This window comes from Pseudophryne corroboree, chromosome 5 (genome assembly GCF_028390025.1).
Source record: "Pseudophryne corroboree isolate aPseCor3 chromosome 5, aPseCor3.hap2, whole genome shotgun sequence".
Classification (NCBI taxonomy): Eukaryota; Metazoa; Chordata; class Amphibia; order Anura; family Myobatrachidae; genus Pseudophryne; species Pseudophryne corroboree.
In genome coordinates, this window is record NC_086448.1 from 212060489 (window position 1) to 212075335 (window position 14847).

Here is a 14847-nt window from a genome sequence, read left to right on the forward strand (position 1 = left end):
TCCAGAACAACCGTCGTCCAACCATACAACTAGTTGGCCGGTTATGAATGAAAATCTGGTAAATGTATGGGGAGCAGATGACAATCAGCAATTTGCTCCAAAACACCAGAAAACCAAAAACTGTTGTTTAGGCAAGTGGTTTAAATCAAACATTTTTTTCTGTTTTCTGGAGTTTGGGCACAAACTGCTAATTGTCATTTGATACAAGACTCAAACTAGCCAACTAGTTGAATGGATGGAGGAACGTTTTCCTGGTGTATGGACAGCTTGATATTCTAACTAGGTTGTGACTGGTTCCTATGACCAACTACTCTTTTGAAGGTTTGATACATTTCATCCAATATCTATTTAAAAAAGCAAAACACTAGCTACCAGATAACCCAATAGGGTGGCAACATTCAGAGCCTTTCAGTGGGGTTCTAGACAAACAGTACGTAACAAGTTTCAAAGTACACACTGCATATACAAATGAAAGTCAGCAATATTGAGGGCTGCAGCTCATCACTTCAATAAGTATGTCATTACCCACCAGGGTCAGGCCTGTTTGCATGCCCTCACCTTTGCGCCAGCGAGCAAGCTCATTTTCCAGCCATTGCACTGTACTCCGCAAAGTCTTTGTTTTCTCTTTTTCCTTCTCATATTTCTTCTTCCACTGCTCAGCAGTGAGCTCCACATTTACACATACTGTATTCTTAATGGTCTTCGCTCTGACAAAAGTAGAACAAAAAGGTATTAAACAGGTCCAACCAAAATTCTATTAATGTTAAAAAAAAACAAAAATGTCCAATACGCAGTATTATAACTGGTGTGCTTCATTACACTGACTCATATTCATGTGAAAACCGACTTAAGCTGAAAGCTAAACACATCTGAACACCTACAGCAGGGATATTCAACAAGCAGCCCCCCAGCTGTTGTGGAAGTAAATATCCCAGTGTGTTCTGCCGTAGTTTTACCATGCCCTATTAGCAGAACTGGCAGTGAATGCTGGGATGTGTATTAACCAACAACTGAAGGGATATATGTTGAATACAGTTTTCCTAGAGAATGGTCATTATTTCTGGACTACACCATACATATATTAGTCCATTTGATTTGATTTAACTAATCGTTATTCTGCATTTGTGCACACAGTAAATATATGAGTTTTTAATTTACATGAGACGGATTACAAACCTTTGACCAAACATAAGAGTAGACTTTGTTTCAGCCTCATTATAAGATGATGGTGAACAGCAAATAACAATAGTGGTTCTGCAATTTCCTCCTAGTGAGTCTTGGAGGATTCTTGTCATTTTACTATCACGATATGGAATATAGACCTGTATGAAGACATCAAACCAGCATTTGATTTAATTTCAATGTGACTGAATGTGAAAAAAGCCACAAAATATTAGATGTAAGTAGGGTCCTATGGTGTCACTATTCAAGGGACAGCAAAGCCATGCTATAACAACTTACATTACCCTTCACATAACAGCATGGACAGTATGTTAGTGGCACCTGACTAGCACTGTACATAGAGAAATAAAACACTGGTAATAACTCACACTGGCTTCTGCCAGGGCAGAGATGACATTGCCAAGAGATGACAAAGACTTGTTAATGTTTTTAGCTTCATCCAGCAATGCACCTTCAGCTCCAGTCTTGCTAACCTAAAATCATGGGAGGGAAAAAAAAAGCACAATAGAAATAAAATGAAAGCAGCTATATAACTAGCTTATTTGTGCACAAAAAGAGTCCTCGGTAAATATCCTGTCTCTGGCACAGTAGCTCACCTTTAAAACATTACCTATTCCAATTTGTAGGCTCAACCAAGAAGCACGAGGATGAATCCTGCCCCTTCACAAGGAACCAGTAACATGTCACAAAGTGCCGCCTTCCTACGAATACTACCTCAGTAAGATTACTGGTTCCTGGAGAGTGGGCAGGCTACAATGCCCAAACAACATTTTCCACTCAAGCAACATGTCTTAATACAATGTTTAACGGGAACATTTTTACACTAGCAAAATCAAAAAGTTTCTATACATTTCTCTAAATTTTAAATATAGGCCATCTGCATAACTTCAATAGCAGGAACATAACGTAAATAAATTAAATGTAAAAATTGGAGCTTGATAAAAATTAGGTCATCCAATTTGCACACTAGAAAATATATTGGAGCGATACATCAGGTATGTAGTGCAGCGTGTACCCACAGTATGCACGCTCCTGCGCGTTGCAAATCTCCAGCATTACCGCCTCCCCCTTCCTCCCAAGTCGACGGAAATGTCAGGCTGGGTACACATCGTCTAGTGTGTAACCAGCCTTAAGGTGCAAGATACACCTCAGATATAACCGCGTGCACGTTAGGCATGATGTGCACGTACTCACCTCAGCCGCAGTGTAGGGACAGAAAAGAACCAGGAACGGGATGGGAGAAAAGATAGGGTTGGGCCAGATGAGGTGCCCCAGAGATGCTGGGTCCATTTACTGGTAATCTAAAAATTAAAAGGGCTCACCTTTTCACTACCTGCCAAGTCAACCAGGTATAGTTTACCACTTAGCTTCTGCTCTGTTTGAGTATTTTCTTGCTTGACATTGATTAGAAAGATGCTGTGACTTCTAGAGCTGTGTTCATTCATGTCTGTAAGAAAGATTTAACATGGTTGCTTTGTACTTCATACGGAAAACATTTTCCTTTTTGTGTGTGAATGTTTTCATTAAAAAAAAAGAAAATAGGATTTTAATACCTACCACTAAATCCTTTTCTCGTAGTTCATAAGGGATATTGGGGGAAACTAGTACGATGGGGTATAGACAGGGTCCAAAGGAGCCAGTGCACTTTAAAATTTCTTCAACTGGGTGTGCTGGCTCCTCCCCTCTATGCCCCCTCCCACAGGTAGTTATAGGTAAAAACATGCCCGAAGGAGAAAGGATATAGATGAGAGAAGGAACATGATAACAAAAGGTGGTGAGATTTACACACCAGCACACCACAAACATAATACAACCAGCAACAGCTGGTAACAACAACCACAGAACAAGACCCTGCAGAAAAGTCAACGCACTGAGGCGAACGCCCAATATCCCTTATGGACTACTATGGATTTACCGGTGGGTATAAAAATCCTATTTTCTCAAGCATCCATAAAAGGATATTGGGGGAAACTAGTACGATGGGGACGTCCCAAAGCTTCTAGAACGGGCGAAAACGTCCTCTTTGGCCAGGTTATCAAACTTGTAGAATGTCACGAAGGTGTTCTTCCCCGACCAGGTAGCAGCTCGGCATAGTTGCAAGGCCGAGACTACACGGGCTGCCACCCAGGAAGAGCCCACTGATCTTGTAGAGTGGGCCTTCAGAGACTTACGAACAGGTAAGGCTGCCGACACATAGTCCTGTTGGATAGTAAGCCTAATCCAATGAGCAATGGACTGCTTTGAAGCAGGGCAACCCTTTTTCGTCGCATCATAGAGCACGAACAAGGAATCCATTTTTCTGACCCGAGCTGTGCGCTTGACATAGATCTTCAAAGCATGCACAGCACCCAATACCTCCAGAGCAGCAGAAGCGTCAGAACTGGACGGAACCACAATAGGTTGATTCAGATAAAGGGGGTCATTCCGAATTGATCGCAAGTAGCAACTTTTTACTGCTCCTGAGATCAACTTGACGCCGCCTATGGGGGAGTGTATTTTAGGATAGCAGGGCTGCGATCGCTTGTGCAGACCTGCTACGCTAAAAAAGTTTCCTGCAAAACAAGATCACATTGAGACTTACTTACCCTGTGCGACGGATCCAGCGACGAAGGTCCCGGGATTGACGTCAGAAATCCGCCATCCAAACGCCTGCGTTCGTCTCACCGCGCTTGGAAAACGGTGAGTTGACGCCCCGGAATGCCTCCCGCCTGTCAGTCTTCTTGCGATCGCCACTGCGATCACTTTTACGCTGCGTGCGATCGGGTTGGAATGACCCCCGAAATGCGGAGACAACCTTTGGCAGGAACTGCTGTCTAGCCTGGAGCTCTGCTCTGTCCTCGTAAAAGACCAAGTACGGACTTTTACACAATGAAGTCCCCAATTCTGAGACACGTCAAGCAGAGGCCAAGGCCAGTAACATCACAGTCTTCCACGTGAGGTACTTGTCTTCCACCGTCACCAGAGGTTCAAACCAGGACAACTGTAGAAAAGCCAACACTACATCCAAATCCCAGGGTGCCGTAGGCGGCACAAAAAGGTGGTTGTATGTGGAGTACTCCTTGCAAGAAGGTCTGAACTTCTGGCAACAGTGCCGAGTTCTTCTGGAAGAAAATGGAGGGGGGCTGAAATCTGGACCTTAATAGAACCCAGACGTAAGCCCTTATCCACACCAGCCTGCAGGAAACGTCCCAAGTGAAATTCTGCAGGCGGATACTTGCACCAAGATACATGTCTCCTCCAGATATGATGATAGTGTTTTGACGTCGCAGGTTTCCTGGCCTTATCCATGGTAGCAATAACCTTCTTGGAAAGGCCCTTGTGAGCTAGGATGTTCCGCTCAACCTCCATGCCGTCAAACAAGTCGCTGTAAGTCCGGGTAGATAAACGGTCCTTGTTGAAGATCTCTTCTTAGTGGTAGAGGCCAAGGGTCTTCCACAGACATGTTCAGAAGATCCGCGTACCACACCATTCGAAGAAAATCCGGGGCAATCAGAATTGCCTGAACACCCTGATTTCTGATTCGCTTTAGCACCCTTGGGAGCAATGGAATCAGAGGAAACAGGTATACCAGCCAGTACGGCCAAGGCGAGGCCAGTGGGTCTACTGCCCTCGCCTGAGGGTTCCTGGTGCGTGAACAATACCAGGGAAGTTTCTTGTTGAGACGAGAAACCATCATGTCTATTTGAGGCCAACCCCACTGGTCAATGATCTGCTGGAACACCAAATGGTGGAACCCCCACTCCCCGGGTGGAGATCGTGATGACTCAGGAAGTACGCCTCCCAGTTGTCCACATCCGGAATGAAGATTGCCGACATTGCTCTTGCATTTCTTTCCACCCAGAGGAGTATCCTCGACACCCATAACATGCAGGCTCTGCTTTTTGTCCCTCCTTGTCGATTGATATACGCCACTGCCGTGGCGTTGTCCGACTGTACCTGGATCGCGTGATACTTGAGTAGAGGAGAGGCTTGAAGCAGAGCATTGTAGGATTGCCCAAAGCTCCAGAATGTTGATCGGAAGGAGGGCCTCGTGGGTCGACCATCGGCCCTGGAACTGCGTCCCCTGGGTGACAGCTCCCCATCCCCGTAGACTGGCATCCGTCGTGAGGAGGGTCCGATCCTGAATCCCGAAACTCCGGCCTTCCAGGAGATTGAAGGACTGTAGCCACCACAAGAGGGAAATCCTGGCCTGAGGTGACAGCTGAATCATCCGGTGCATCTGGAGATGTGATCCGGACCACTGAAACGTTCTGGCATGGAACCTCCCATACTGGACTGCCTCGTATGAGGCAACCATCTTTCCTAACAATCTTATGCAAAGATGTACGTACACTCGAGTAGGTCAGAGCACCATGCGGACCATTTCCTAGAGAGTTTTCGCTTTGTCCTCTGGTAGAAACACCTTCTGGGCCACAGTATCCAGCAACATCCCCAGGAACAGGTGCCACTGAGTTGGCTCCAGGTGGGACTTCTGGAAGTTGAGGATCCACCCACGGTCTGACAGAAGATGGATGGTGCGGTTGATATGGAGCAACAAAAGCTCCCTGGATCTTGCCTTTAACAGAAGATCGTCCAGATAAGGGACCACATTGACCCCCTGGACCCGGAGTTGAAACATCATCTCCACCATCACCTTCGTGAATACCCTCGGGGCTGTAGACAGGCCAAAGGGTACAGCCTGGAACTTGAAGTGATCGTCCAGCAGGGAAAACAGCAGGTACACCTGATGAGGCAGCAAATCAGAATAGGGAGATAGGCATCCTTGATAGCCAAGGAAACCATAAATTCCTGTTTCTCCAGGCCCGCAATCACTGCTCCATTTTGAACTTGAACACCCTCAAATAAGAATTCAAGGATTTCAGATTCAAAATTGGTCTGACCGAACAGTATGGCTCCGGCACCACAAACAGGTTTGAGTAAAGCCCCTTGCCGCATTGCAGTAGTGGTACTGGAACAATAACGTGGGACTGGACCAACTTTCGGAGCGCCATTTGCAACGTAAGTTGCATATCCCCCAAAGCTGGTAAGCTTGATTTGAAAAATCGTTGGGGGGGAGGAGTACTGTCTAACTCCAGCTTGTAGCCAGACACGGCTGAAGTGACGCAGTCGGGCTCCCACCTCGAGGACCCCTCAGGGTGGGTGGGCACCGTCATGCTGAGACCTTAGTGGAAGCAGTACCGGAGGACTATTCCCCAGAACTGGCACTTGCAGGTTTTCTGGACTTACCGCTGGTGCCTTTAGCCGCATTGGAGGCACCTCTGGCCTTTGATCGAAATGTGCGAGACAGAAAGGACTGGACAGAAGGCACCGGATAGGAGCGACTCGCCGGTGGGGCCCCAGAGGAGAGAAATGTGGATTTCCCAGCTGTAACTTTGGAAATCCAGGCATCCAGTTAAACCCCAAAAAGCCATTCCCCAGAAAAGGGGAGGGATTCCCCACTACGTTTGGATTGTGTCCACAATCCACTGACGCAACCACAAGGCCCTGCCCACCGACACTGCCATCACAGACGTCCGAGCATTAATGGTCCCCATCTCCTTGAGGGAATCACAGAGGACACAGGTAATGTCCTGAGTGTGCTTCAGGAGGGTTACCATAGTAACTAAGGGCATATCCCCCGAGTGGCCCAAGAATGAATAGCATGGGTCATCCAGCAACCCTCAATGACCGAGTCTTTGTGAAAGGCCTGCTGCAGTGTATATAGACTTTAGGGTAGTCTATCTTCCGATCCTCAGGATCCTTCATGGTAAAGGAGCCTGGAGCAGGCAGCACCGCTTTCTTAGACAGGCGAGAGACAGACATCCACCCCAGGGGGCTCCTCCCAAAATTTTCTACCTTCAGGAGCAAATGGGTAAGTGCGCAAACACTTTTTGCAAACTTGGAATTTTTTGTCTGGATTTTTACAGGCCTGTTTGAATAAGTAATCTAACTCTGAGAATCAGGGAAAGTGACATTGGGCTTGTTTTGGACAAAGAAAAACGACTGCTGAGACAGCGTCCTCTAGAGGCGTCCTTATTGCCAAAATGAGGGGTTCAATACACTCAGTAGAATCGGGATCCATGTCATCCCCATCATCTTGTAGATCATCATCTGTATCAGATGGCAGAGCAGGTAAACCACGCTTCTGTGGACCTGCATGAGAGAGGGGGGACTGTGCACCTGCCCTAGCAGCTAAATCTGCAACAGCTTGTTGTAGTAGCTGAGTCTTCTGCACATTAGCAGTGAGCTGGGAAGACATATCTGACATCATAGTCTTAAGAGACCCTAACCAGTGGGGCTCTGGACCCTCTCCCCCAGCACCTTCACTGATTTGTGAAGATTGAGAAATATGGTATTTTATTGTTTTATTACACAGGCCTAACCCAATAAATTATTTTAGCTAACTGCGAGTGATTAAACTTTCAAAGTGGAGAGGAACAATGAAAAAATAATTTATGTCCTATGGGCATAGTCTCATTTTTCTGCCATAAAACGTCTTCCTGCTGTAGCAAATACACTAGTTTTAAGCTATGAAATGTGAAACTAAATAAAAGCAAAATAACTAAAAACGGTGTGCGCCTTAAATCCTAATTCTGGCTGCCATTTATACTTAAGTGAGAAATACTACAGTCACGCTTTAAACCCCTCAGTATCATCTTGCCAACTTAGGTGGCAGATGCATTTATAAGCAATGAGACCAGTCTGAAGATTGTGAATTGGCAGAGCCATACACAGGAAGGCCATAGTTATAGGGGCAGGAAGAAAGATGGACAAGTTCGTTTTAAAGGATTTAATTGTTCCTTTTTACAATGCACCTCTGTGCATAAGTTCTAAGTTTGGAGGAAAAGGGTCATGTTTGGGAAGGCTCAAGAGGTTGTGTGTTAATTTGGAATGCTTACGTTTCACAAAATTTGCATGATGTAGTAAAATGGTAAGGCGGCGCGCTTTTACAGGTTTTGTTTTTTTAAGTATGTAAAGAGTGAGTTTGATTAAAGCTTTTAGAAGGCCTGATGCTGCATTCGGCACTTGTCATTGCTAGCGACATCCCCAGATTGAGCTGCATGTACAGACGATGGAGGACATAGCTAGCGATGTAGTGGGTACACACTGGATGATTTAAAGAAATTTTCGTAACAAATGCAAATTCATTTAAAAATACCAAAGATAAGAAGAGCGCTATATAGTAGATGATGTACGACAGTCTGCATTTAAGCTGCTGAGCACTACAAGGGCTGGTCATATTATATACATTAGTTTAAGTGGTCGTCTAGTGTGTACCCAGCTTAAGGGGCAAGAACAGCATTTACCTTCAACTCACTGACAGCTAAGACCAATGATGAGTGGTGCCCTAGAGGGCATGCAACCACATTAAGAAGTGCTACTTCTAAAATAAAAAAAAAGTTGCACCACAGTTAAGGCTACTGCGGCAGGTCGCAAAGTTATTATGTAGTGGCAAAGTGCAGAGTAAGAAGGATAAGGGTCACTCACTTTTATACCCTTTAGTGGTTGAATGGCATTGTGCCATGTAATAAAATAATTACGCCACCCCAATGGTTGCTTTAATTTGATCATTCACCTATGGTCTATTGCATCAAAGACCTTAGCATCATAGCTGGAATGCACCCAGATCCAAGGATTACTGATCCATGGGAAAGCCTGCCAGACAATACACAACCGTATCATTTCCAGCAACTACTAGCATTGCAAAGGTTCTATGCACTTTACCTGCAGTGCCCGTAAAGTGCTCTACAGTTGGATCTTTAGTAAATGACAAATATTTTATCTATAAATGTATAACTTACTTGTCACAGCTACGTGTCTGTTAGATTTTCCTTCATCTATAGTATCCATTACTTCTTCAGGACTACATACAAAACGTTCAGTGCAACCCTTTTAGTGAGAAAAAGGAAAGTAATACACTATATACACAACACAAAGCCAGTGGAATTAGAAAACATTGACGGTAACACCCACCTTTACATATGGTACTCTGTTTTTGTCCTCATGAACAGAAAGGTTTATTTTAGAGACTGGAATAAATGAGAATAAGGAATTAACACTTGTCCAAGTAAACCAGCTGTAAAGTCAGTATGCAAGCATTAGACTAGTACACTGCAGCCAGCGGTGCAAGTGGGCGGGTATGCGCAGGAACGGCGTATCGTTAAGAATTTAGCTGTGGGTACGCCGTACCCACCGCCACTCATTGCACTCACCAGTTGTGTGCCGTTACCGCTGCAAAGCCTTCGCCTCGGCACCTCCCCTTCCCAGCCTGCTGGGAGCGTGATCGTGATGTAATCGTGCTCCCACGGCTGGGGCGGTGGGCGCGCACAGGAACCTGGGGGTTGACGTGCAGTGCTCTTAATGCGGCTCCCCCTGAGTGACCCCGGCCCTGCAAGTTGCCGCTGCGCTAGACTCCTCCCCTCACACAGCAGCAACAGACTATGGCAGCGATGAGCGGCACAGTGGGGGGCCAACGCGTATATCTGGCACTGTGGGGGGCCAACGTGCATCTGGCCTTCGGCGTGCGCACAGAGTACCTATAACACATTTTTTTCTACTTGCACCACTGACTGCAGCTATAGTGGCAGCAGGTCTCCGTGCAAGCAGAGGAAATGCCTGTGACTTCAGAACAAAGTAAAATAGTATTTTAAAGACTGTAGAATTATCATCAATCTAATATATAAAAATGAAAATCTGTCCTTCTGTTCTTATGTCTTTCTATACAAATCCACAGTTTACAAGCGAAGATCGTGAAATTTCATATATAAGCGTATTAAAACAAGGCGGAGGCAACTAAAACAATTTTAAATCCTTAGCAACCCTGGGGGGGGGGGGGCAGACAGCAGCACAGAGTAAATCAGGACACAGCATAACTTCGGAATTGCTGGAGCAATGTACTCAAAAATTGGTCCACATATGCCTTCCAATCTGGCAACAAACACTGTGGGAGGAAGACACCCCTAGAACCCTTAGGGGTGAGGCAGCAGCACTGAGTATTTCAGCAGACAGCATAACTCTGGAATGCCTGCAGCAATTTACAACAAATTTGGTACACATCTCACTTACAATCTGGAAACAAACTATTGGGGTCAGACACCCCTAGCACCCCTAGGGGTGGAACAGCAGCACAGATTATTTCAGGAGACAGCAAAACTATGGAAGGCCTGGAGCAATTTACACCAAACTTGGTACACATCTGACTTACAATCTGGGATCAAACACTGTGGGGGTTAGACACCCCTACTACCCCCCTAGGGGTGGGACAGCAGCACAGAGAATTTCAGGAGACAGCATAACTCCAGAATGAATAGACCAATTTACAACAAACTTGATACACATGACTTACAAGATGGGAACAAACACTGTGGGGGTAAGACACCCCTAGCACACCTAGGGTTGAGGCAGCAACACAGAGTATTTCAGCAGACAGCATAACTCTGGAACGCCTGGAGAAATTTACACCAAACTTGCTACACATATTACTTACACTCTGGAAACAAACACTGCGGGGGTAACAAACCACTAGCACCCCTAGGGGTGGGCCAGCAGCACAGACTATATCAGGACATGCATGATATGTCAGTGATGACAGGGCTGCATGTGACAGGGGCAGTGACATGATGTGAGGAGGGGAATGGAGGTAGCACAAACCCACACACAGAGTTATATAGTGGAAGTAGCACAGTCCCCCAGCAGCACATTGGGTTTTCATTTTATTGAGGTGTATAACATTTTACATGCTTTTTTATACTATGTTATTTATACTGTGTTTAATATTTAAATTAACTTTTGTAAACAAACATTCTTAAAATCCCGGGCAACGCTGGGTACTGCAGCTGGTATTCAAAATACAGAAATGGCAAAATCTGCCAACATGTAGACATTGATGTCACGAGAGAAAAATATTTTGGCATGACTCGTCAAAATCCTGTACATTAAAAACACTGACCAGCAGCATTTCTGCCTACCGTCAACTAGATTCTCAACTCCCTGATACACAGTTTATGGTTTTCCTCTACATGACTAGGCTCCCTATGCTTTCCTGGCTTGTTCATTTGCTACCTGTGTAGCCTTTCCTAGGGATTATACACTGTTTTTGGCTATAGGCCAACTCAGATGGCTTGTACCTAACACTCATTTGCTAGCAATTCTTGTCATTTTTTGAACTTTCTGTATGAATCCATGGCCCCAATAATGTCCAGCACTAGTCCCAGTTATGTCACATACCACTGGTCAGTAGACCATACCCCCTACAATAATTATCAATCATTAACATGAATAGAAAAGCTCTTGGAGGAACTTTATTATGGAGAATAGAAGTAAAACACTTCAACTGTACTGAATGCGGAGCTCTGCCAGAAGCCCCATTATGTACACATTGATTTCCCTGCACGGTCACATGGGTATACAGAACACTATATTAGACAGAAAACAACATCCTAATAACTAATTGGCCTCTCTCTCTGGGCAACAGAAAAATAGATCACAATGAAACCGGACTAGAATCAATTATCCGCAATGAAATGAGAAGTCTTCGACATACCCCATTACCAAAATCAGAAATAATGAAACAGCAAACAAAGAACAGTGATTAATTAAAACATAACGGGAATATAAAAAAGTTATTGTTGGTAGGTGTTGAATTTGGGGAGTGAGAGCTACTAAAAGAGCAGCATACGGTATCTACTCTGACCAATCAGTAATGAATCAGAGCATGACCCAACTCACTTGGCCGTCAACATGCGAATGAGGTTCCTGACAGGATGAGAGGGCAAGTGAACTATTGTGTAAGTGTATAATGTGTCAATGCCACACAGTAATTAATAACCACTTTATTTTTTTCTTCAGCATCCAGTAGGTCCAATGAGGAGATATGTATACAGTCAAATTAAACTGACTAAACTAACGGTTGGTTGGTTGCTTGAATGAATCAATTAATCCACTGCAACACATCTCAGGTAACCTATCCATGGAAATTGCAAATCACTCACCATCCAGAAGATCCCTTATCTTGTCCAAATAGATTTCAAAATAGGACACCTAAACAAAAAATAAGAATTTACTTACCGATAATTCTATTTCTCGTAGTCCGTAGTGGATGCTGGGAACTCCGTAAGGACCATGGGGAATAGCGGCTCCGCAGGAGACTGGGCACAAAAGTAAAGCTTTAGGACTACCTGGTGTGCACTGGCTCCTCCCCCTATGACCCTCCTCCAAGCCTCAGTTAGGATACTGTGCCCGGACGAGCGTACACAATAAGGAAGGATTTTGAATCCCGGGTAAGACTCATACCAGCCACACCAATCACACCGTATAACTTGTGATCTAAACCCAGTTAACAGTATGATAACAGAGGAGCCTCTAGAAAAGATGACTCACAACAAGAACCCGATTTAGTTAACAATAACTATGTACAAGTATTGCAGACAATCCGCACTTGGGATGGGCGCCCAGCATCCACTACGGACTACGAGAAATAGAATTATCGGTAAGTAAATTCTTATTTTCTCTGACGTCCTAGTGGATGCTGGGAACTCCGTAAGGACCATGGGGATTATACCAAAGCTCCCAAACGGGCGGGAGAGTGCGGATGACTCTGCAGCACCGAATGAGAGAACTCCAGGTCCTCCTCAGCCAGGGTATCAAATTTGTAGAATTTAGCAAAACGTGTTTGCCCCTGACCAAGTTGCTGCTCGGCAAAGTTGTAAAGCCGAGACCCCTCGGGCAGCCGCCCAAGATGAGCCCACTTTCCGTGTGGAATGGGCTTTTACAGATTTTGGCTGTGGCAGGCCTGCCACAGAAAGTGCAAGCTGAATTGTACTACAAATCCAACGAGCAATAGTCTGCTTAGAAGCAGGAGCACCCAGCTTGTTGGGTGCATACAGGATAAACAGCGAGTCAGATTTTCTGACTCCAGCCGTCCTGGAAACATATATTTTCAGGGCCCTGACAACGTCTAGCAACTTGGAGTCCTCAAAGTCCCTAGTAGCCGCAGGCACCACAATAGGTTGGTTCAGGTGAAACGCTGAAACCACCTTAGGGAGAAACCGAGGACGAGTCCTCAATTCTGCCCTGTCCGTATGGAAAATCAGATAAGGGCTTTTACAGAATAAAGCCGCCCATTCTGACACGCGCCTGGCCCAGGCCAGGGCCAACATCTTTAAGTGGTTCAAACCAATGTGACTTTTGGAACCCAAAAACTACATTGAGATCCCAAGGTGCCACTGGAGGCACAAAAGGAGGCTGTATATGCAGTACCCCTTTTACAAACGTCTGCACTTCAGGGACTGAAGCTAGTTCTTTCTGGAAGAAAATTGATAGGGCCGAAATTTTAACCTTAATGGACCCCAATTTCAGGCCCATAGACACTCCTGTTTGCAGGAAATGTAGGAATCGACCCAGTTGAAATTCCTCCGTCGGGCCTTACTGGCCTCGCACCACGCAACATATTTTCGCCGAATGCGGTGATAATGTTTTGCGGTTACATCCTTCCTGGCTTTGATCAGGATAGGGATGACTTCATACGGAATGCCTTTTTTCTTCAGGATCCGGCGTTCAACCGCCATGCCGTCAAACGCAGCCGCGGTAAGTCTTGGAACAGACAGGGTCCTTGCTGGAGCAGGTCCCTTCTTAGAGGTAGAGGCCACGGATCCTCCGTGAGCCTCTCTTGAAGTTCCGGGTACCAAGTCCTTCTTGGCCAATCCGGAGCCACGAATATAGTGCTTACTCCTCTCCATCTTATAATTCTCAGTACCTTGGGTATGAGAGGCAGAGGAGGGAAAACATACACTGACTGGTACACCCACGGTGTTACCAGAGCGTCTACAGCTATTGCCTGAGGGTCCCTTGACCTGGCGCAATACCTGTCGAGTTTTTTGTTGAGGCGGGACGCCATCATGTCCACCTTTGGTTTTACCCAACGGTTTATAATCATGTGGAAGACTTCTGGGTGAAGTCCCCATTCTCCCGGGTGGAGGTCGTGTCTGCTGAGGAAGTCTGCTTCCCAGTTGTCCACTCCCGGAATGAATACTGCTGACAGTGTTATCACATGATTTTCCGCCCAGCGAAGAATCCTTGCAGCTTCTGCCATTGACTGCTTCTTGTGCCACCCTGTCTGTTTACGTGGGTGACTGCCGTGATGTTGTCCGACTGGATCAACCCGGCTGACCTTGAAGCAGAGGTCTTGCTAAGCTTAGAGCATTGTAAATGGCTCTTAGCACCAGGATATTTATGTGAAGTGATGTCTCCAGGCTTGACCATAAGCCCTGGAAATTTCTTCCCTGTGTGACTGCTCCCCAGCCTCGCAGGCTGGCATCCGTGGTCACCAGGACCCAGTCCTGAATGCCGAATCTGCGGCCCTCTAGAAGATGAGCACTCTGCAACCACCACAGGAGGGACACCCTTGTCCTTGGTGACCGGGTTATCCGCTGATGCATCTGAAGATGCAACCCCGACCATTTGTCCAGCAGGTCCCACTGGAAAGTTCTTGCGTGGAATCTGCCGAATGGGCTTGCTTCGTAGGAAGCCACCATTTTTCCCAGAACCCTTGTGCATTGATGCACTGAAACTTGGCTCGGTTTTAGGAGGTTCCTGACTAGCTCGGATAACTCCCTGGCTTTCTCCTCCGGGAGAAACACCTTTTTCTTGACTGTGTCCAGAATCATCCCTAAGAACAGAAAACGAGTC

The 14847-nt window shown here is 45.8% G+C and overlaps 1 protein-coding gene across 1 annotated transcript in view; it reads right to left on the reverse strand.

Annotated features, from left to right (window-relative positions):
• The window catches only part of KIF5B (kinesin family member 5B), a 109660-nt gene that overhangs the window by 50095 nt on the left and 44718 nt on the right, over positions 1 to 14847 (reverse strand). The window contains exons 5-11 of the mRNA XM_063922078.1: positions 12153 to 12201; positions 9136 to 9191; positions 8964 to 9051; positions 2505 to 2629; positions 1551 to 1655; positions 1177 to 1322; positions 559 to 707 (exon numbers count right to left, since the gene is read on the reverse strand). Of these exons, the coding sequence (XP_063778148.1) occupies positions 559 to 707; positions 1177 to 1322; positions 1551 to 1655; positions 2505 to 2629; positions 8964 to 9051; positions 9136 to 9191; positions 12153 to 12201 (718 nt within the window). The remainder of the gene's footprint in view (positions 1 to 558; positions 708 to 1176; positions 1323 to 1550; positions 1656 to 2504; positions 2630 to 8963; positions 9052 to 9135; positions 9192 to 12152; positions 12202 to 14847) is intronic.